The sequence below is a fragment of the Tupaia chinensis genome, unplaced genomic scaffold, assembly GCF_000334495.1.
Source record: "Tupaia chinensis unplaced genomic scaffold, TupChi_1.0 Scaffold000164_1, whole genome shotgun sequence".
NCBI lineage: Eukaryota > Metazoa > Chordata > Mammalia > Scandentia > Tupaiidae > Tupaia > Tupaia belangeri.
Genome location: NW_006159638.1, coordinates 3,369,878 through 3,392,832, shown reverse-complemented (window position 1 = coordinate 3,392,832; position 22,955 = coordinate 3,369,878). Strand labels below are relative to the sequence as shown.

Genomic DNA, 22,955 nt, shown 5'->3' with positions numbered 1-22,955 from the left:
ATCCTCTTCAGAGAGGCCTTATCTGACACCTTCTTCCTTCACTTCATCTCACTTTTTTTTTTTTTCTAATAGCACTGATCACACTTTGAAATGGCTGCAGTTGTTTGTTTATTGTTTGTCCGTGAGGGCAGAGATTTGCCTTATTTCTAGGGCAATGCCTGGTAGGTGCTCAAGAAATACTTTTTTCTTTTTAAAGATAATTTTTTAAACAAATGTATTGATTTATTTCTTCCATGGGTAGGAGAGACAAAGAGAGAGCGATAGAGACAGAGAGACACCCTCTCCAAGGTCCTGGCACCATAATTTACCCCCAGCTTCAGCCAGCCCCGTATTGTGGACACATGCATGCCTAGGGTGTTGAGGTGAGACTCAGGATGGAAACTTGAAACCTTCCCATGTGGTCAGTTTTGCAGAACATTGTGTTACTGCTGTGCTGCTGTTTTACCTCATAAAGATAGAGGCTTGCTTTGTTGCACTCTGCCTATCTGAGAGTCTCAAATGGGACAAAGGCTTGTGCCACCATGCCTAGCCCTTTTTTAGAAAGGATCTTGCCTAGGCCAGGCTCATGTTCCTCCTACCTCAGCCTCCCTGAGTTCCTAGGATTAGAGGTACACACTGCCACATTCACTTTAGATGGACTGGGAATCAAACCCTTTCATGTGGTCCCAGCCTAACCAGCACAGCAACTTAGTAATGGGCTTCACCATGGCTGAGTCAATAATAATTTTTGAATTTTTGTTGTTGTAAAACAAGTATATGTAGTCCTCAGCTACAAAACCAGACTCTAAAGATGTTTTTTCTCCTCTAAATATGGAAAATTGATGATCCTAGTTTGATCCCATGAGGAGGAAGACAGCAAGCAAGATGCCACTTTTCATTGTTGCTCTAGATGGCCTATGCATTCCAAGTAGTCTAGAGTCTCTTAGTCCAGAAATTCTAAATCCCCAGTCCCTACTTGCTAGCCTGACAGACTATGCATTTTTGTGCCTCTGTATCCTCAACTCAGTTCCAAACAAGAAACACTGGCTCATTTCTTTAAAGTGGGTTGCACAGGATTAATGTGTGGGGCTGATGGTAGGTTACTAAAATATTTAAACCCGAAAGAGCCCTGGTCTCCATTTGAAGTCAGTACTCCCCCAATTTTTCTGTATTTTCAAGAGTAAAGGATAAGATTAGTTAGTATACCAGCTGACAAACCTTCCTACTTTAAGTTATACTTACTAGCCAGCGTGGGTACAGAGACTAAGAGAAAAGGCCCAGGCTGCCCCTCCAGGCCTTCAGGCTGTCCTCTAAGTACAGTAACGTGGTTTCCCAAACCAGCTCATCATGCTAGACACCTATTTGCTTTCTTCAGAGGAGATCAATACACAAATGGCTTTTAGAGTAGCAACTTTACTGGGGTCAGGGATCGAAGTCTTTTATCAAGAGGGGTGTCAAGTTTGTGGCTCTGACAACCATAAACCTTTGAGCTGTTTCTCCTCTTAGGTTAAAGTTCTTCCAGGAAGAGAGATTTATTTTCACCACACAGCATCTAAACATTCTTCATCCTGGCTTGGGTGCTGTGCCGAATTAACACTTTGCATCCATAATGTGCCTGTCTTGGAAGTATCTCTGTTTTCTACAGTGACACTGAATCCTTTCCTGTCTAGTTATTACAGATTTCACTAATTTATTTACACCAAAAATTGAAATTCTTTTAAAATTTTAATAGGCATTACTTTTCAATACAGAAAATGCCTGCTGGAAAAATTCAGGTTGAAACTGACAATTATGAAAAAGAAAATGAACAAACAAAAAAAGGAAACTTGTGAGACAAATCTCACTAGATTTGCTTGGCTTAGTTTGCTGAACCATGGCAAATTCATGCTGCCATGGTATATTCAGGGTTAAGCTTTTATTCCATTACAAATCTGAGTCATCTAAGTTTGGACATATTATTGGCATCAATCTGACAAAAGAAACAATTAGGTTTCTAAAAATATCATGAGATTGATTTGGCACCTAGGAATAGAGAGTACTTGGAAACCAGCTAAAGGATGCAATAGGATCAAATTCCTTATTCAGGAAGACCATCTCTGAATGGAAACTTATCTGGCTCATATTGATCATCTAAAGGGAGAATTAAATTTACATATTTGATTATTATGACTTCAGAGGTGTTCAGGTAAGTCACTCATGCAAGTGAGAGTTGTGCCCACACTTTAAAGTTCTGTTCACCCAGCAGACAAGTGCTTGGTGGACTTGGGAAGGCAGAGTGCAGTAACTGCAGTAGAAGCTCTCAGGATGACTCTGAGGCTGCTGTTAGCTGCAATCCACCATTCCATGTGGAAAGCCCTTCCCGGCTTGAGGTCAAAATTCGTCAAGTGTTTTCTTAAACTGGTTTTTAAAGACTGCCATAGCTTTTTCTTCCTCGATTTGATCCCAGTGAAAACAATAAATATCAGTAGAATTTTCACCCAAGGAGGCTGCTATAGAAGAAAGAAGTCTGGTGAAGCTGAAGGAGCGGTGGTGTGGGTTGGGGTTGGGGGCGGAGATGATCACAGCGCCAGTACCTAGGTGGCTACAGCTTGCCATTGGCACTCTTTTTTTCCTTCTTTTTAGTTACTATTAATATTTTAAATTTGCTATAAGACACAGGTACTCACCAGAGAGAGACAGAAAGAGAAAAAATGAGAAAGCAAGCTGCCAGGTTCAGGACTTGAACCCTGGTTGGCCATGTGGGAGTCCAGTACCCCAACTAATAGCCAGTGAAGGAACCAAAGATGTAAAGAAGGGTTTTTGTTTTGCTTCATTTCTTTTTAGGGGAAGCTGGTTGGGGGGAGTGTAGGAACTAATGTGTAGTATATACGAGGAACTTTAAAGAAATACCATTGCATATACTCCACTTCCAGATTCTGGTTTAAATGACTGGAGAGTCCTAGTCACAAGTATTTTTAAAAAGTGCATTAGATTTGGGCATCAGAATAAATAATGACATTATTGGATTGTAGAATCCATCAAATCAAATGAATATCCATGAGTTCATGAAGATTTTAATAAATGACTGAGTAAATGTGTAAATGGGGGAGAAGAAACACGCATTTAATTACAGATGAATTCAAATTAATATACGTAGGAAGAATGAGGCAGTAGAAAACCACCTATAGAAAATTGCAGTAGTTATTACAGGCAAGATGTACCAATAAATGGAACATTGAAGGAGAAGCAGATGAAGTGAATTAAGTTGTTTGCATAGTCCTAAAGCATCTTCCCCAGGTTCTTTATCATTGACAAAAACGGGTAAAATGCAGCAGACACCACCTTAACCAAGTGATCAAGGTTAACGTCAGCAGCAATAAGACAATTTGACAGCATGTACCTCCCAATATGAGATATTGAGAAGAACTTAGCGCTTCTGTGGTATCCTCCCAGTAATGCATAACCTCAATCTACTCAGGAAAATATCAGGAAGATCCAAAGTAAAGGGCATTCTTCAACATACCTGAGCAGTACTTTTAAAAAATGTAATGAGGTTGCGAAAGACTGAGGGAAGACTAAGGAACTGTCACGATTGAAAAGATCAAGGAGACATAGTAGGTAAATGCAAAAGGATCCCAGTTTCAGTCTTGGAGGAGACAAAGGGCATTAGTGGAAAACTGGTAAAATCGCAATAGGACCTGTTGTTTAGTTGAGTTAAACTGAGTATCGACATCAATTTCTTAGTTTCGATAATTGGATCACAGTTATGGAAAGTACCATCATTAGGGAAAGCCGGAAAAAAAGGCATATAAACTCTCTATACTAGTTTTGCTACTTTTCTATAAGTCTAAAATTATTTAAAACAAGAATGAATATATAGAGTATATATTTCCTACTTATATATATTTAAAAAATTATTTAAAACAAAAATGAATATATAGAGTATACATTTTCTACTTATATATATTTAAAAGCTCCTTAGGAGATTCTAAAGTTAAACAAAACAAAACAAAACAAACAAACAAAAACTCCTTAGGGGAGATTCTAATATGTGCCAGGTCTGAGTCAATTAATTTCTTAAGTACCTGCTAAACCTCAGCTTAACATACATGATCTCCTTTACATCTCCATCAGCCTTTGCTGCTCCCACTTGCCAGGTGGCATTTGACACTCAGGTAAGAAGCCCAGGGACTGGCTTTACACACATAGTGTCTCTCCTGGACCATCTAAAACGCTAAACTTGATCATTTCAGTCCAGAGCACAGTGCTCAGAACTCCCTGTATATGAACTTACTTAATCCTAACAACACTCTTATAAGACAGGTACTATTACGACCTCTATTTTACAGATGAAAACACTCACCACAGAAAAATTCAAGAAGTTTCAGGGCCAAGATAGAGTCCAGAACTAGATGACTCCAGACCCCAAACTCTTAAGAGAAAAGCTCTGTGTCCTGGAGAAACTCCTTTCCCAGGTGTGGCTTCTGTATGACACCCTAAGTTTCTGCTGGGGTGTGTGGCACTTGACTGGGGACAGCATGTCCTTGCTTCATTTTTCTGAGCACCCTTGCAGTACAGGTGCCCTGTGAGGGGTGCTCATCCTGTGTAGCTGGTCAGAGTGTGAAGCAGACATCTCATGTTCATTTACAGTTCTGCCCACTAGTATTCATCGCAGCAAAGTTTGTGCTATTCTGTTTTTGAATCTTCTAAGTGAAGCTGTACAACTGGGGGAGGAAAAATCCCTTAACTGTGACTCTTGGTCACCATGTGTGACTCTCCTGCCAGTGGGGAGTCATTTGAAATGCATGGAAAGAAATACTTGTGATAGATTTTTGCTGTTCTCTCACGCTTAACAAGCAAGGGAGGCTACTTGCATTTTTGGTACTGACAGGGTTCAGGACATGCTACTCCAAAATATGCTACCTTGGTGTTTGAGGAGACAGCAGCAGCAGGTAGGCCGCTCTCAGCTGCCCCTCACCCTTGTTCCCTGAAGCAGATCATAAAATAATTTTCTGACCTCCTTTAAATGATTGGGTCATTGGAAAAGTCATGAAGCATTTTTGCATAGAAAAACACAGAAAAATTAGGTCATAAAATGTTCATTCTAGAGGTACCCTCCCTAACTCGGAGAAAAGAAACATCTTTATCTCAAAAACACAGGCCAAGTATCTGAATAAACAGAAGTTGCTAAATTCCACCCCCTCATTTATTACCATTAGATAATACCATCTTTGTCTAATTATGTCTCTAGTTGTTACAACTATCCATTTTTTTCCCAGCAAACTTAGTATAATAATATTCAGATTTCCCTTTTTGTTGGGTGTTCCATTCTGAAGGCTCTAGTGTCACAAAAATCTTCCATAAATAAATGTGTATGCTTTACTCTGGTTAATCAGCCTTTTGTTTTAGGTGTCTCAGCCATAAGCCCTGCAATGATAGAGGAAGAGAAATTACATTTTCTCTGCTACAGTACTCTCTAGGTTGACCCTGCTCACTGGGCTTCGGCTGAAAAGGCTGCAAAATCCCATGGAAAGAATGGTGTCTTTGCCTCTTTTTAAGAGTGCTCTCAGACTCTCTCCACACACTATTTTTGGCATGGTATCCAGCAGATAGTAGGTACTCAGGAAATTATGAAGAATAGAGTTGAATTAATAGCTGTCAAATGTCTAGGTTGTTCTGTAATTGACTTGCATTAGAGACCTTTGGCGACATTGTGTAGCATTAAGAAGAATATGTTCCTAAAACAGTCTTTCATACACATGTGCCTCAGGCCTATGAGACTCAGTGAGATTCCCCTTATTCTGCTACTTAATTTCTTGGCCTTGGAAGCTCTTTTCAGAAGAATACCAGCTGCACACCCTTGAAATCTGTAGCTAACATTTGTGTGTCTGGGGCGCATAAACACCAAGAGCCTGCAGCTGTCTGTTCTTTGTGGGACCAAGATCCACAGTGAATCACACACCAACCTCACTCCCCACAAGTCAGGCACCTCGGGTGATACCATCATTTTTTATACCTCAGTTGGAGAGAGCAACCTAGGAGGCCATTGCAGTGCCAAAATAAAGAGGAAAATGTTGCATGCCACTCAAGTGCCTTTTAGTCAGCATTAGATTCTGCCAGGCCTTGAATAAAATATGGTCCTCCTCTGCTATCATGGTCACTTATACATCCACCACTTCCAATTCCAGTCTTAAACACTAATAATGAGGCTATTATTCTTTTCAAGGAGTCCATGTGCTTAATATTTTTAGAGGTTAAAGGGTTACTGATACCCTGGGGGACAGAAGAAAGGTAACAAAAATACTGAGTGATGGGTGAAAGTTGGCTGAATTGTGTCAAAGTTGGAAGAAACAATAGCGTCTAGGAAGAAATGTACCAATATGTATTAAGTCTGGTTGTGAACTGTAAACCACATGGGCGGCATTACCATTCCACACCCGTCCTCCATGAGCATCCCATTCTACCCGGTGGATGTTCGCCAGGCAGGAACTTTTCCTGTTACATTGGCAGCTTTATTAATGCTCACTAGCTAATAATTCTAGCAGAATCAACTCTCTGATATTCATGATACCTTTGAGATGTCCTTCACATTATGGATGAGATATTAATTTAGTTCCATGACAGTGATCACTCTGAACCATTACCCCTCTAATTAATACCCAAGAAATGATGGGTAACAGAGAGTTGTAAACTTGGTAATGTGCTAAGTACGACTGGAAATAAGATTATTAGGTAGAATTTAAATGCTTGGCCCATTATTATCACAAATAATTTACAATGGAAAATGAGATTAAAAATACTCACCATAACTTAGTTTGGAAAGCAATGACAACAGATCTTTTCACAGCAATTTATAGTCCATCTAGAGAGAATGGATTTAGCTTCCTATATGGATATGGCATGATTTAAAGACCTACTGTCCACAGAATAATATATTTTGATGCTGTCTCCAGTGCAACATGACATTAATTTTCTCCAGCTTTCTGAACACTGATGTGCCTGAGCCTCTCTTTGAGAGCTCATGGTGGCCCTGGCTGAGGATAAATTAAGGTGGCTCTCCTAGACTTCGGGGGCCCCCTTGAAATCTGAATTTGCCGTTTGCTAATTATACTATTCTTGTGGTAATAAGTTTAGAATCAGTCTCTTAAATACTTTCAAGGCAAGATTTTAGCGTTCATCATCGAATCAATCTATACTGAATACATGCTATGTGTGAAACACATAGAATAAGTGCTAAAGATACAAATGGGGATTGAGATGTTACTTCACTATGGACCCTAGAGGTGGATGAGGGAGATGGGCAAATTTCTGAATGGGGCATGGTTGAGGTAGAAGAGGGCACAGTGGGCCCCATAGGTCTGACTCAGGCAGAAGGTCAGGAATTTGAGGAGGATGGCATTCTGGGTCTGAAATAGTGGAGTGGAACCCTGGAGACTTGGATTCAAATCTTAACTCTGGCATTTATCTCCTCTATGATTTTGGGCAGCTGTTTCAAGTCTTGAAGTCCCAAATGTAAAATCGTTATGAGAGTAATAATAATGCCTACTTGATAGGATAATTATAAGTTTCAGTGAAATAATGTATCTGTTCATGCTAAGCACAGGGCTAGCATGAAGTGTAGACACAGAAAATATCAACCACTAATATTATTGGTAGATAGCCAGTAGTAATCATCTAGGTTAAGAGAGCAGGGGATTCATAAGGATAGGCTCTGCAAGGTGGGTCCTTTACCAGTTTACTTGCTCAGTGTGAGCAAGAAGATGTGACCAAAATTGTATGTGGAAGCCTGATCCCAGAGGGCTTGTGTTCAGCAAGGGAATGTGAACTCTGTTCTAAAAGCTTTGGAGAGCCACTGAGAGGTTTTATGTGACATGGTCAGATTTGTGCTGTTATCTATCATCACAGGAATGTTTGGAAAGGAAAAGATGAGAGTTAGGAGAGAGCAGAGTACCAAAATGAAGAGGAAAAGTTGTGTGCTGCTCAAGTGACTTTCAGTTGGTGTTAGATTCTGCCAGGTCTTGAATAAGGTATGATACTCCTCTGCCTCCATGATGACTTAAATATTCACCACTTCCATTTGTGGTTTTAAAATACTATGGGGCTATTGTTCTTACCAAAGAATCCAGGTGCTTAATACTCTTAAGGGCTGCTAGGAATTTTCTTTCCAATGAATGACTCCTGGAAGTAACTCAAGCCCTATAGGTGGGATGAAAAGGCCAGTTTTCAGTATAGATGGATGGAAAGTGACATCTCTAGGCTTTTCTTGTAAATCAGGCACTCGTGGATTGCTTAGTTGTTTGCCCCTCAAGATATACGTTAGTCCCCATCTCTCTCTCCACTGCATCCCCTCTCTCACACCATGCATATAACAGCTGACATCCCCTTTGGGTACACTGTTAAAAATGACTCTAGGAGTAAGTGCACTGCCTTGTGTCTTGTGCCTCAGTTTCCCTTGCAATAAGAAGGTGATGATTAAACTGTCTTGTGTGAGAGTTGGATTTAGATTGGAAAGCAGCATGACTATATTGCACATCAGAAATGTCAAACTTCTTATTTGCCAAGTGTTCTTTAATTTAAAAGATATCTCCCAGATGGAGAACATCCCAATGGGTCTGCTCTTGACCAAGGGGGTGGATGGAACCAGTGTTCTCTTGTTTTAGCTCCTTGCCTTTGTGCCATCTGATAAGGTCAGAGGATTGCAAGGACTCCTCTGAGTCCAGTTTAAAAGCCAGAGATGGATATTCAAATACAGCTCAGTGGACCAGATGCTCCTGACAAGCAGAGTGAACATTTTCTCCCTCAAGGACCTTGCGTAACCTTCCATCCCTCATGACTGAATTGTGGTCAAGTAAGACTCAGGCAGCTGAAGGCACAGAACCTGTCTCATCCATCTTTGAATACCTCCCTAAGGCCCAACACAAGTTAGTTGAATGAATGAAAGCTTGTGATTACTTCAATCACTTCTTCTGAAGGTCCTAATTAAGTCTCCAGGTCTGCAATGGTTTATTTTTTAAAAATGAACAGTTGGCTCTCTTTTTGTTTTCTGAAATCTGTCTCCATGTGCTGCTAATGCTTCATTCTAGTGAGAGACTGGAAACTTCAGGAAGCTACAAAGTAGCCAGCCCACTGTGAACAGCCCATGTAGTGTCTTTCCGGGAACTCGAGGCCAGTTGAGATCCAGTTCACACAGAGCTGACCCTCTCACCACCCAGGATCCAGGCTCTCATTGCCAACTGAGCACCATTCTTTAGTGCTCCGGGGGCACCTTGGTTGACATGCTCCTGGTTACGCACAGATGCAGATGAGTGAGTGACTCCTTCACCTAGTAACTTTCCAAGTGCTTTCCCTATCCTGGGATTGTGCTAAGCATCCCTTATCTTCTACCTCATAGAATTATTGTATAAACTGGATACTACGCCATTGCCATTTTACAAATGTAGAAACTCAGACTTCTGAGGCAGAGCCAGTAAGTAACTTGCCCAAGGTCACTAAGACTTAGTGAGGTCAAATAACTTTCTCAGGGTAACAAAGCTGCTGAGAGGTGGAAACAGTGATTTTCACCCATACACAACATCCTTTACTACAGCACTCCAGAGAGACTAGAGGATGCAGTCATATACTTGCTTGACATTTATGAAGCATTTGCTATATGCCAGGCCAATAAATATCTATAGTCCTGTAACCAGGGTTCCAACACTGAGCCAGAAACACACAACTCTCTGCACTCAGAAAGTTACATTCTGGTGGGCTCAACCAGCTCTAGTTCTGCCATCTCATCAAAGTATCCCTGACCATTCTGGGTTCTAGTGATATCTTCTGTTTGTATGACCCAAGTACCATGTTTTTGATCTCTAGTAGTTCCCAGCTTCTTTTGAAACAAAGACAAGAGAGTAATAGACCTAATTTACAAGTTGCTTTTTCTTTCTCTGGTGGCAAATACTGTTTGCAAGAGTCACTTTACTTTTAGATGGGGATTGCACAAGTTGCCTCTTTTCATGGTCACATGAAGAGCAGCTCTGCCATGCTCATCTTATTTTGGTGTGGGGAAGGCTTATCATAAGTCTCTAGGAGGGAGGACTTATGTACTCTTCTTTGACCAATACCGTCTTGGTATTTTTCAGGGCAACTCTTAAATGCTTGGAAAAATATGAATTATTGTATATATCTTATGATATAATATTAATATTAATGACCATCTTTACTGAGCACTAACTTTTCAATGGGTATTGTATCAAATACTCTACATCCAAAAACTCATCTAATTTCAGCATACCCTATTATTACTTTCTTATCCTCATTTTCCAGATGAGAAAAACAAGACTCAAGTTCACACATTTAGGAACTGAGTGTCTGGAGATTCAGCCAATTTGCCCTGGAAATGATGATAAAAGGAACTGGAGAATCCACCTATTCTATTCCCGGTCTTCTGCTCTTACCTTTCACTGCACTGGAATGATGGCTGAGAGCAGGGTGCTCTCTCTAGCCTCACTGCTCTCTTCCAAATGGCACCCACTTCCCCACTTTCTTGATAGCCCTGGACACAGGGATCCTTTTGAAGAGTTCTTGCTACAAGAATCTTGTGTAAACAACCACTGAACCTTTGCAATGGTAGCCAAGGAACAGAAACCCAGGGCTGGGGCAACACAGGATGCACTGACATTATTTTAATTTCCTTGTTAGTACCATTCCATACATTGTTGCCATCCTACTGTACATGAAGTTGTGATGAATTAACTCTGAGTAAGAAAAGTGACAGGTTAACTTGCCTTTTATTTGTTTTCCATAATAAATGGAATATTTCCTTGAACACTCTGAGTCATTAACATTTCAATTTATTCATTTTTTTTCTTTCTGGCGTCCTAACATACATAATTATATCTGCCGAATAACCATCAACTTTGATGGCTCCTTCCATGCTCCTAAGTGCCGCTTCCACTGCCTTTGTTAGCCTGTCGGGCTGAGGAAGCAGTCTGCTTTTCTATGCCATCCTGCTTACTTCTTGCTCATACAAGGTTAAACAGGGAAACAAGGCCAGTGAATGAAGTGATGAGGAACTGGGTGAGGACCCAAGCTAACTCACTTGATGCTTGATGTGTTCTAGGCTCCTTTCCAAGAATGTTGCATGTATTAACTTATTTAATCCACCTATGACCCTCTGAAACAGAGTCTGTAATTATCCCCACATCCACCACTTTAGATGAAGAAGCTAAGACACAGAGAGACTAAGCGACTTGTTCAAGGTCACAGTAGGTGGGTAAGTGGCCAGGCCCATCTTTATACTTATGCAGTCTGGCTCTAGCATTGGACACTCTTGCTTCAAAGGTCTGCTTGTCTATTCCTTTCATTTCCCCTTTCCTTTCCTTTCCTTCCCTTCCCTTCCCTTCCCTTCCCTTCCCTTCCCTTCCCTTCCCTTCCCTTCCCTTCCCTTCCCTTCCCTTCCCTTCCCTTCCCTTCCCTTCCCTTCCCTTCCCTTCCCTTCCCTTTCCTTTCCTTTCCTTTCCTTTCCTTTCCTTTCCTTTCCTTTCCTTTCCTTTCCTTTCCTTCCTTTTCCTTCCCTTTCCTTTCCTTTTTCCTTTCCTTTCCTTTCCTTTTTTATTTTCTTTCCTTTCCCTTCTTTCCTTTCCTTTGGGACCTGATGCTTACATATCAACTAGTACAGCTGTTGGGTTGGATCTGTGGGTTAAAAAGGATGGGAGGAAAATGGCAAAATTGTAATGGTGTAATTAAGTACTTTTCCTCATTCATGCTTCAAATCTCCAAGCTGTAATATTAGCCTAAAGGTCCATGGCCTTTGCATCATTGTTAGCTTTAAAACACATGAAGGAATAAGAAAGTATAAATTTTAATGAGAGCGTTTAAAATGTCTGCCACCTCAGGTCTTGCTATTTGAAGATTAGGACTGAAACTGTGCAGGCCATCAGGCGTTGCTTAAAACTAGGACACATTCTGAATTTATTGCCTTACAACTTTGAGTTGCCGGTAAGTTTTTAAGTGGGCTTGCATGAATCAGGCTCTGAATATGGCTCAGTGCATTTGTTGGTGCACATCAAACTCTGCCTGGGCACACGCCAGGAGGGACCTAAGTCGTGACAGAGATGTGCGCATGTTACCTTAAAGTGATACATCCACATAATTATGCCTATGCTTTTGGCCTTAGAAGCACAAACCGAGGCTACTGATGTGGCCAGGGAAAATGGCTCAAAGGAATATTTTAATTTTAGAAAATAAGCTTCGCTGTCAAAGGAATTTCCCTCTTTAATTCATTAAAAAAACTACCACATTCCTTTTAAATGAGAATAAAACTAATATTTCTTAATGCTTGTTCATCGTTAATATTATGCCAATTATTGCATTACTTTTGGCTGATAAATATTCAGAGGATAAATGAAGCCCACAAGATGGATTAATTCTCTAGCAGTACAAACAAAAACTTTCAATATTTTATATCACATAATTAAATGCTGTTTGTTGTTTCTAGAACCAGAACTTGGGACATGCTAATTAATTGCTTTAAGAAGACAGTTAGACATGCTTCGTGGTTGATATTCAGAATCAGATATTTATAAACCCTGTACAACACAGTTGATGAATAACACTTGCAGAATAAATCCTACCTGCAGAAGTCTGGTGGCACCATGCCATAAACGTTGATTCTGTCACAGAGCTCTAGAGCGATCGTCATTGTGAACCAGCCAGTGCTGAGCCAAGTGTTGGAGATCTTCCTGGAAGGAACAACGATTAAGTCCACAAACTGGTAAAGGCCACTCCTATCATTGATCCTTTCTGCAGCAAGGCTGACTGTAAAATCTCTCTCTGTATCACTATCTCCATTTGGAAAATATCTGGAATTTTACCAAATAGAAATCTCTTACCAACACCACTATATTACACAGTACAATCAAAATTGATATTGGTGCTCCATCACGGTAGATTTTGACACTAAATGATGCCCAAGGGACTTCTACACTATCAGAAATGGTGATCAATGTTTCAGTGCTTAAGTCTATCTTACCACAACTCTATTTCTTGTAAGAGGAAAGTTCCAAGACCAGCAGATGGCATAATGGTTACGTAACTGGAAACTCACATAGTCAGTGGGTTTGAGTCTCAGACCCACTGGCTTAAAACTCATGCTGGGTGCATGTACATGTGCACTCAAAATCCTGAGAGGAGAATGGAGGAAAAGGGATTGCAGCATGGCCATCCCTCCTGGAGGGGGTGGTTATTTCTTTCTGTCTCTATGTCTCACTCTGTCTCTCCAGTGAACACACACTATCTCTCTCTTTAAAAAAAAAAAAACAACAAAGAAAAGAAAAAAGAGGACATTCCCTATGTGACAACTTTTATTAACTCCAGTACTTGACTAACTAAAAATTGTTGTTTTCCAGGAAGAATAGATAATAAGAGCTTATAAAGTATGTATAAACATGCTGATATGTCTATTTATCGATCTTTTAGATTAAAAGCTTGCTTTCAAGTAGGCTAACACTAATATATTAAAAAATATTTTTTATTTATTTGTTTCTTCCAAGAAAGAGAGAAATGCAACTCTAACAGGATCTTATGCCATGATCCATCCCCAGTCTTAGTCCGCCAGGATCGTGAGCTCATATGTACCTGCCCAGCAAACCCAGGGCTTCACCATATGGGTCCAGTTGCATTACTGCACCACTGCCTGGTCCAACATCAATGTCTTTGCTTAGGGTGTGTACATTTATTTGTGGAGGGGCTAATGACCAGAGGAAAAAGGCCACAAGAATATTTACATTTAAGTGAGCATTTGCTTTATTGTACCTTGGAGCATTCAGGAACTTCTGAAAATTTGTAACAGAAGACCAAAAATGGACAAAATTTATGGAATGAGTCTGCTCTACATCCATTAATCTGTCTATTGAGACATCTGTATTGAGCTCCAACCGTATGACAAGCCTAAGGCTAATTGTGGAGATGAATGTCAAGGTCCAATTTGACCCTGTGAGAATGACTCGGTCTACCATGCCACGCTGCTGTGGGTATTAATATCAATTCTTCGGGGGTTGCTGCGTTTCTTTTTTCCAGTGCTATGGCACGCCTCATTAGCCAGTTTCAAACACCTTATCCCCAAGGTCAGACTGTCTGACTTTGCCCAGCCCCAGTGCCATATGTGATGTGAATAACAGAGCTGCAGAAAGGCTTTTCTATTTGCACTGTGTAGCACTCTTCCCTGAGAAGAAGGAAGACTTCTTTTAAAAAGCAGTTTGCATTATTTCCTTTTCACATAAGGACCAAAAGAAAAGAAGAGGACAGTTTAATAGATCTTTTGTTTTGTCTAATATCTGCCAGGCATGGATGATTTTGTTATTCCTGTATTCATGGCTTCAGCTTTCTAGTTCTTAAGCCCTTTGCTCAGTTCCCACTCGTTCTATTGTGTTATGACCCAGTAATAAATATCCCAGGCAGTAGATTTCATACCTCGTAAAGGTGGGAATAACATGGACTTCAACCTTTCCTGTTTCTGTCATAACCAACTGGATGACCTGAGGCAGGTTATTGCTGATCAGTTATTGCTGACCTCTGATCTTTGATTTCTATAATCAGGCACAAAAAGCTCTATTTTCAGGGCTATTTGAGAACTAAATGAGAGAACACTTAGGAAAAGCATCAAGTTTGGAGTGTTGTTATAGCAAGACCTATTCCTCTTCTCATGGTTGCTAAGTTGAGCAAAGTAAGTAATTCAGCCATTTATTTCAATGCTTTTTAGCATTCATGATGAAAATCCTTCCAACACTTTTCTACTGAAGTTGTTAGTGGGAGTTACCATCAGCAGTTAGGGCAGTAATTATACAATTCAGAAATCTCCAGTCTACATAGGTGTTTACAATACCCTTTCTTTTTCACTAAGGTTATATATTAATAAGACCCTTAAAACTGAAGGAGTTGGTGTGGAGCAGAGCTCACTGGATGGTGAAGGATAAGGGGATGAAGGCCTTCCTTTAAGTTAGAGCCTGTTGGGGTCTGGGCTCAAGTGGCATGGTGGTTAAGGTCACTGGACTCCCACATAGCTGACTGAGGTTTGAGTCCTGGACCTGGTGGCTTGCTTTCTCACTCCCCTCCACCCCACAGACACACTCTGTCCCTCTCTAGTCAAATATAAATAAATAAATAATTCTTAAAAAATAATAAAGTTAGAGCCTGTTTTCACCTATTTTCTGTACAATGCATTGGCTAGTTATTCCAGACCTAATCTGTGTGAATCAATACCTAGCAGGATATGGGACTTAGGAAGGGAATGATAGCTTGTGTAGCTCACTTATATTCCCAGGATCCTGATCTGGGAATCAGACCTCAGTTCTCTATATCCTCTATGCTTATAGAGCTATTGGGAACACCGGGGCGGGAGGCAGTTTCCTAAGGGCAGAAATTCCCCCTTAATTTTGGCTTTCTTTTGTGTGATGAAGTAGAGATCACATACTGAAATAGAGGAATAGGTGGCTCTACAGAAAAAAGCTTTTGGGGTAAAAATGGGGAGAATACCAAGTAAAGGACTAAAGAAACTGAAGAGTTCTTTAAAATACCACTTAAAATTCCTAGACTTCCTAAATAATAGCCTTTTAAGATCACGTGCTATGTAATGTATCTTCTTTGTGCTGTCTTTCTGAAAAGATTTGAACTCTTTTTCCAACAAAGGAATATCTACTGTTTTTACACTTAATCAGTTGTAATGAAAGAATATGAAGAGCTGTCATGTGCTTATTAGGGAAAATTATCAGATATTCTTTTATATGATGAAGTAACACACTGAGCTGATAATTCTATAGTGCACACTAAATTACAATTAAAGGCCTTTCTGCTCCACCAGAATCTCATTTATAATCTCTATGGAAATATTCTTCCTGCAGTTATTTCATTTATGCTTCCTTTATCTAATTACTATAATATTGGTTCTGAATCATATTTTTCTAATGTACCCTTATTCAATTATAAAGTTATTTTCAAGTACAGTTACTTTCCAATATCAGAGAATATCACTTGGCCATCTATGTCATTTGTCATGCTTTTTAATTCAGATTGTTCCTATGACACTTTTTCCCCCCTCTACTTTTAAATAGAGTAAAACTTCTATAAATCAAAATCTATTGAGTTATTCCATTTCTTCAAAATATTACCCTGAAATGAATGTCCTGATCATGAAATAGGCACATTAGATATTTCATAATTTATGTGTCTTCAATACATACTACTGTTTTGTTGGGTTTCGAGGAAAGCATATATAGAGAAGATACTGTTAGAGCCCCAAATGTTTTCTGTTTTCATTTACTGAAATAACTTTGTTTTAAAGAGCCATTTCTATGCCCTCCCCCACCCAGTGTAGGCTATAGGTTAAGATTAGAGACATAGAAGAATTTGAGTCAATATAATATTAGGTATTTATAAAGACAGTTTCCTAAAGATAAGTGGCACAAAGTTTCTAGAAGTGGTAACACACTTTGGCACCCTACAAATTCTTAGTGTGATTCCCCTGAGTTGGGACTGTCTGACTTCTAGGAGATGAATGTCTGCAGAAAGAATGCCCAGTAGCCAAACCACAAAGATCTGGCTCCCTCCTATCAGCTAGGACTGTAGGAAGATAGATATGGTATGTGAAAGATTTTAACTGGTCAGATTTTAGTGAGTAGAATATATCTTTTTTAAAAAATGTTTAAAAATAATTATGTAAGTTTATTTAGTATTATTATTATTATTTTAAAATTTGCTATAGGGCACAAGCACAGACAGAAAGAGAGGGAGAGAAAGTGAGAAAGCAAGCCACAAGGTCCAGGACTCTAACCATTGTCTGCTATGTGGGCGTCCAACGCCTTAACCACCGTGCTACGTTCTGGTCCCAAGTATGATATATCTTGATATGAGATCATTTTCTAAAACACCTCAGTGGCGAAAGGGTGGGGTAACTTAGTCTCCAGGTTATTAACTTAAAATGATCCCTTAAGCAGATCCAGAACAATGTATAATTATCCTGAATAGCCAGCCCTGTAGCAGTGTTTCAGGAATTCTTAAATTTGGCAAACAATCATTAAAAATAAATGTTTTATATTAAAGAGACTACTTATTTTGAATTTTTCAATCAGTAAAAAATAAAACTGATAATAACCTCTTCCTTTTTCTTCTTCTTTTAATTGCCAGAGGACATATCTATTAGCCAGAAGAGACAGAGAAAGGGAGATAACATCCCCAAATGGGGTGTGGTCACAACTCAATTCCTTCTCTTCCATTTCTCTATCCTGTTGGGATTCTGAGCATGTATGAACATGTACCTGCATGTTTTTCAAGTCACTTGGGGCTGGTAATCAAACCATAGTTAGTCATACGGGATCTAGCTTCCCCCAACCAGTAGGCTACAAGGCCTTCCTTCTCTATCTCTTATAAAATGATTTCTTGGTTAAAGAACTAATTCAGGTGTGTGACAGTCTCTTATTTGTGGGGTTTAAAGAGATTTTTGTGGCAGTTTGTGAAGACAACCAGGATTCACAAACCAGCACCAACAGCCAGACCCCATGTCCACACCTGCCTGGACCAACCCTTCAACAGTCACAAGGGTTCCTGGATTTAACAATAGTTCTGGATTTAGAATGATAGCTCTTCCATACATGCAATTTGAAGACACTAGATTTTGATCTTTTCTTTCAGACTCTGCTTTCTAATAATGAGCTGCCTATGTTAGCCAAACAATGGGTTTAGCACTTCATATTCTTTGTTTCACTTATCCTATCTCTTTGGTTTTAAGATAAGCAATTGATTCCGACAGTTTCTCTAAGAGGGATAAATCATATCACTGAACGTACATTGAAGATAAAAGCACATATTTTAGAATTAAGGAAATAGGAAATATACTTATTACGCAGGTCCACTGATTGACAGTCACTATCCCCTTTTTACATGTATGGTCACTGAGCCTTTGATAGGTTGGATAACTTGTCCAAGGCCACACAACTGAAGGGTGGTAAAGCCAGAGCTCCTGACCAGAACCGTGTGTTTGGACTACACTGCACACTGCCCTCCATACCTAGCCGTCATTTTCCCCCCTGGATGATGCCAGCTTAAGACCCTACATCTCTATACTTCATCTTGTGCCACTCCCTACCAGCCTCCTTGTTGGGACTGGGGCAGAGGTAGCTTCTCTCAAGAGAAGTCTCTCTCCCCCTCCCAACTCCTTTCTTACATGGATAAATACTTGTTGGCCTGGGTCTCAGCTTAATATGCCTTTCTGAGAAAGCCTTTCTTTCCTTTCTTAGGGCAATGATTTAAAAATATTTTGACCTATAGTAAGAAACATATATCATTACTGATATATATATATATATATATGTATATATGTATATATAAACAAGATACATATATATGTGTTTTTTATAGGGTTATACTTATATATTAGTTTTCACTTCTTTTTTTTTGAGAGATTTTTGTTATAGGGTGTGTGTACTCACTGGAGAGACAGACAGAAAGTGAGAAATCACCTCCCAAGGGGGATGGCCACACCACAGTCCCCTCTTTTCTACTTTCTTTCTGGGATTCTGAGGATGCATGCACATGTTCCTGGCATGAGTTTCAAGCTACTGGGTCCAGGACTCAGACTCTAGTCAGCCATGTGGGAGTCCTGCGCCTTAACCAACATGCCACCGACTGGCCCCTCGTTTTATTTTTAGAAGTGTATAGTTGAGTGCTTTTTAGTGTATTCATAGAGTTCTTCAACAATCACCACTAATTCCAGAACATTTTCATCACTACACAAAGAAGCTCCTACATGTATATGTATGTATAAAATTGAAATAAAGGTTTTTTATGAAACAATATTTTGCTTTACTTATTATGTGAGAGGAATTCTGTATTATCTGTTCTATTCCATTCCACTTTACCCTATTCTTTTCATTACACCAGAAAAAAAACAAAATCCTTCATGCTTTACGGCAGTGATTTTGTCTTACTACTGAGCTGTAACTAACACTTTGGAAACCACTACCCCAGACCTGGCAGGTCTCCTTGCCCTACGTGTTATAGCACCATTTTCTTTCCCACAGCACAGTGGCCACTACTGCGTGAAAGTCTGAGACTTTATGTTCTTGAAGAGCAGGATCTTGTTTCAGACTGTATCCCTAGTGCTAAGTGCAGTACCCAGCAAGTAGTAGGTACGCCATAAATATCATTTGACTGGATTAGTGTGCGCCTTTGAAAGGGAAAAAATAAACTCACATAGTTCTTTTTGGTTACTGTTGACATAAGTAATGTAAAATGCAATAAAGCTATATTATTTGTTTATTTTTAAAAATTCACCATAGGGAGGAACATGTAATTACCAGAGAGAGACAGAGAAGAGACAGAGAGGGAAGGAAGAGAGAAAGAGAGAGAAGGAAAGTGAGAAACCCCCCACCCATGCCACAATCTCTTCTCCTCCATTTTCTTCTTAGGATTTTGGACATACACATACATACACATTCAAACCACCAGGTCAGGACTCGAACTGTACAGTTGGCCATGTGGGATCCAGCAGCTTTAACCACCACACCACCTGGCTGGCTCTTAATAAGGCTATATTACAGTATATTGCATTGTATACCAATGTAGACCAGTAGCTTCCCCCTCAAAAATAAGACTTTGTCTCTGAATTATTCACACAATTGTCCCCATTCTTCATTTCACTTTGCCTTAAAAATTTAGCCTAGTCACCAGGAGGACCGTAGAGGTGACCTCTATAAATGACATGACCAGAGGAGTTCACACACAGACCTTTAGAAGAAACATTGCTTTTGGTGAATGACTGGTTCACATTGACTAACACACTCTCACCCTCCCTGTCCCCTCTGCCCCTCTTCTACCTGGTGCCTTTGTACCTGTCTTTGCCAGTCTCCTGCTTGAAGAGCTCATCAAACTGCAGCATCTTGTGGCGCGTGATCATGTAGGCCTTCAGCCGTGGCAGCACCTGGCTCAGGAGCTGCAGGTTGTTGTAGACCTGGCCCTTGCCGTCCCGCCGCATGTAGCTGCTGGGGCCCCAGAAGATGAATACGGTTCCCTGGCTCACATTGAGAAGGTCATGGCGGTTGCGGAGGATCCTCTGGATGCTGGAATGTGCAATGACCCTCAGGCTGGTGCGATTGCCCACATCACGCCCGTAGCCACGTGTGGGGGCGTCGTTCATACGGATGACACACTCTGTCTGGTCAATCTGGGGGCCTTGCTGACTGCGTAGTAGATGCCCTGAGCTGGTGACCAGGGCACAGTCCCTGCAGTGCATTTTCAGGGGCTGGAAAGCAGAAGAGAAGGACATGGTCAGGGGCAAAGGGCTTGACTTTCACTAGCGGAGGACTTCCCTGTTACAGCAGAAGTACACTCATTGCTCTCCTCCCTCTCAGGCCACAACGTGGCCCTTCTGCTGCTACGTCTTCAGCCCTTACATCCTTCCAAACCATGACAAGGAACATTGGACAAGTGGGAGAGAGAGCGGCACTGACCTGTCAAACACTGGGTGAGGGACTTTGCTGACGTTAAGTACCCAAGTCGACACAGAACCAGCAAGGTTGCTATCGTGGCATTTTACAGATGAAGATTCTCAGCTCTAGAGATGTTAAGAAATTTGCCCAAGGATGCATAGCTAGCAGGTAATAGTCAGGCTTTCAAAATTAGGTCTTTCAGACTCCAAAGTTATCCCCAAGTCGAAGCAAAGAGTTTACTACAAATTGCTGTGATGCTAGTTTTGATGCTTTTAACTTACCTTATTGAAAGGTAAGCACTTATTAATATTCTTAGATGCTGTTCAAATATGTTTCTCCTAAATCAACATTGTTTAAGAACCACACGGGAAATGGCAGACAGATTGTAACCCATTAATGACATAACTTTGAAGTAACGATTAGGATTTTTTTTTCCTCCCATTTTACAAGAAGAGGAGATAAATTGAGTCAGCCCATTTTCATAAATGTAAAGAACGTCTCGAGCCACACACCTCATCCATGCGCTGGAGGGCCTGGGTTCTTCTCTCATCTGCAGTGAACGTGTGTCCCCAGGGAGCCCTGGCCAGGTAGTGCCCACAGGGACAACTCCAGTGGTGGCGCTCAGCCACAGCCTGAACCAATGATTTGCTTTCTGAACACCTACATTCTAACAAATTAAACATTCCCTTGTTCATGTCTAATGAGAAATATCTCCTCGTTGCTGTTTGAAGATAATGTAATTAGGGCCTGAGGCCAAGGCTAGTGAGTGCAAAAGAAAATGACAATCAAGATGTTCTGAAAGTACATTGCCGTGTTGGATTTTCCCCTGAGCCTCTGCCCTTCTTTTTTAACTTTGAACAGGACACAGTGGCTCCCCACACAGCCTCTGGAAATCAAGTCTAATTTAACACTGTATGTATTCAGTCTTGAATTTACTCTGGAAGTTTCCTCAGCCTTGCCCTAGTCTTCAGCAGACTGAGAGCACCTGGGAGAAGCCACTTTCCCTCACTGCATGGTGCCCAAGAGCATTGGCTCTGGGATACCAGGCTACATTTGGTCTTGTTTCCAGCACGTATTAGCTGTAGGAAGTTGCTAAGGCACATGATCTCAGTTTCTTATCTCTAAGTGAGGGTGATAGTTTATCTTATCTTGGTAATATGAAGCGAGCTAAGATATGTACAGGACTCGATTGAGCTATTTGAAATTGCCAATACTTGACCTGCAAAAATGTAACTGAACCCAGTCCTTAGCATAGGACCTGTCACGGTGAGCAATGAGTACATGCAGGTTGTACTAGAATTATAGGTCGGTGTGGAGCGCATTGTAAGTACTCAGTAAATCAGTACTTGCAATTTCCAGTTCACACATGCATGTTCATGACTGAGAGAAACAGAGAGACAGAGAGAGAGAGAAGGAGACAGAGAGAGACTGACACCCCCAACAGGATGTTGATGCCTCTATCCACCCCAACTTCTGCCAGGCTGGATCATGGCCTGTGGTGTACTCAGGGAGGTATACGGATGTGAACCAGAGTCTTCCCATGTAGGTCAGCATGGCAGAGCATTGTGCTTTATTGCTGTACCATCGTCCGCCCCCTGCCCCAAATGAGAATACTGAAGGCTAGAAAAATGGAGCAAACTACTCCAGTTCGTACAGTTAGAAAATGGCCAAGCTGGGATTTAAACCCGAGAAATCTTCCTGCAGAGCCAATGGGATTTACTATTACACCATCGCAGTGCTGTAGAATAAATGCAAAGGGATATTTGCTTACTTCATCCCCTACCTCCTTGCCTTTAGTCCAGAAAATTCAGTGATGCTATTTCTTTCTTTTTATTTCTCTCTTAAGTTTATTTCTTCCATGAACAAGAGAGACAGAGAGACACACAGAGAAACAGGCACCCCAAAAGTGTCTTGATCCACCCCTAACTTCAGCTAGCCTCAGAACATAGGCACACACTTGCCAGGGGAGTTCAAGATTTCTCTGGATGTGAACTTGGAACCTTCCCATGTGTTGTATTTTACCACTGTGCTGCTGTCTAGCCCCAGCAAACTATTTTTTCCTCTTCTTTTTTTTTTTCTTGTTTTAGTTTTTGCCATAGGGCTTGTGTGCTTGCTGGTTTTCTCTGGATGTGAACTTGGAACCTTCCCACGTGTTGTATTTTACCACTGTGCTGCTGTCTAGCCCCAGCAAACTATTTTTTCCTCTTCTTTTTTTTTTTCTTGTTTTAGTTTTTGCCATAGGGCTTGTGTGCTTGCTGGAGAGAGAGAGAGAGAGAGAGAGAGAGAGAGAGATAGAGAGACTCCCAGAGGATAGCCATGCTGCAGTCCCTTCTCCTCCATTTTCCTCTATGGGTTTTTGGGCATGCACACGTGCCCAGAGTGATTTTAATATGGTTGGATCCGGAATGCAAACCACAGTTGACCATGTAGGAATCCTGTGCCTTAACCACCACAGCTCCTCCTGGCCCCCATGATGCCGCTGCTTTTTTTTTTTTTTTTTTTTTTTTTTTTTTCTTTTGGGGGGCAGGCTCAGGAGAG

General features: G+C 40.8%; 1 protein-coding gene across 1 annotated transcript in view; it reads right to left on the bottom strand.

The window, feature by feature from the left end:
• Positions 1–22,955, bottom strand: part of LOC102492788 (alpha-N-acetylgalactosaminide alpha-2,6-sialyltransferase 5) — a 35,520-nt gene that overhangs the window by 5,083 nt on the left and 7,482 nt on the right. Inside the window, exons 2-3 of the mRNA XM_027770871.1 lie at positions 19,821–20,230; positions 12,573–12,680 (exon numbers count right to left, since the gene is read on the bottom strand). Coding sequence (XP_027626672.1) covers positions 12,573–12,680; positions 19,821–20,221 — 509 coding nt within the window. The 5' untranslated portion in view covers positions 20,222–20,230. The remainder of the gene's footprint in view (positions 1–12,572; positions 12,681–19,820; positions 20,231–22,955) is intronic.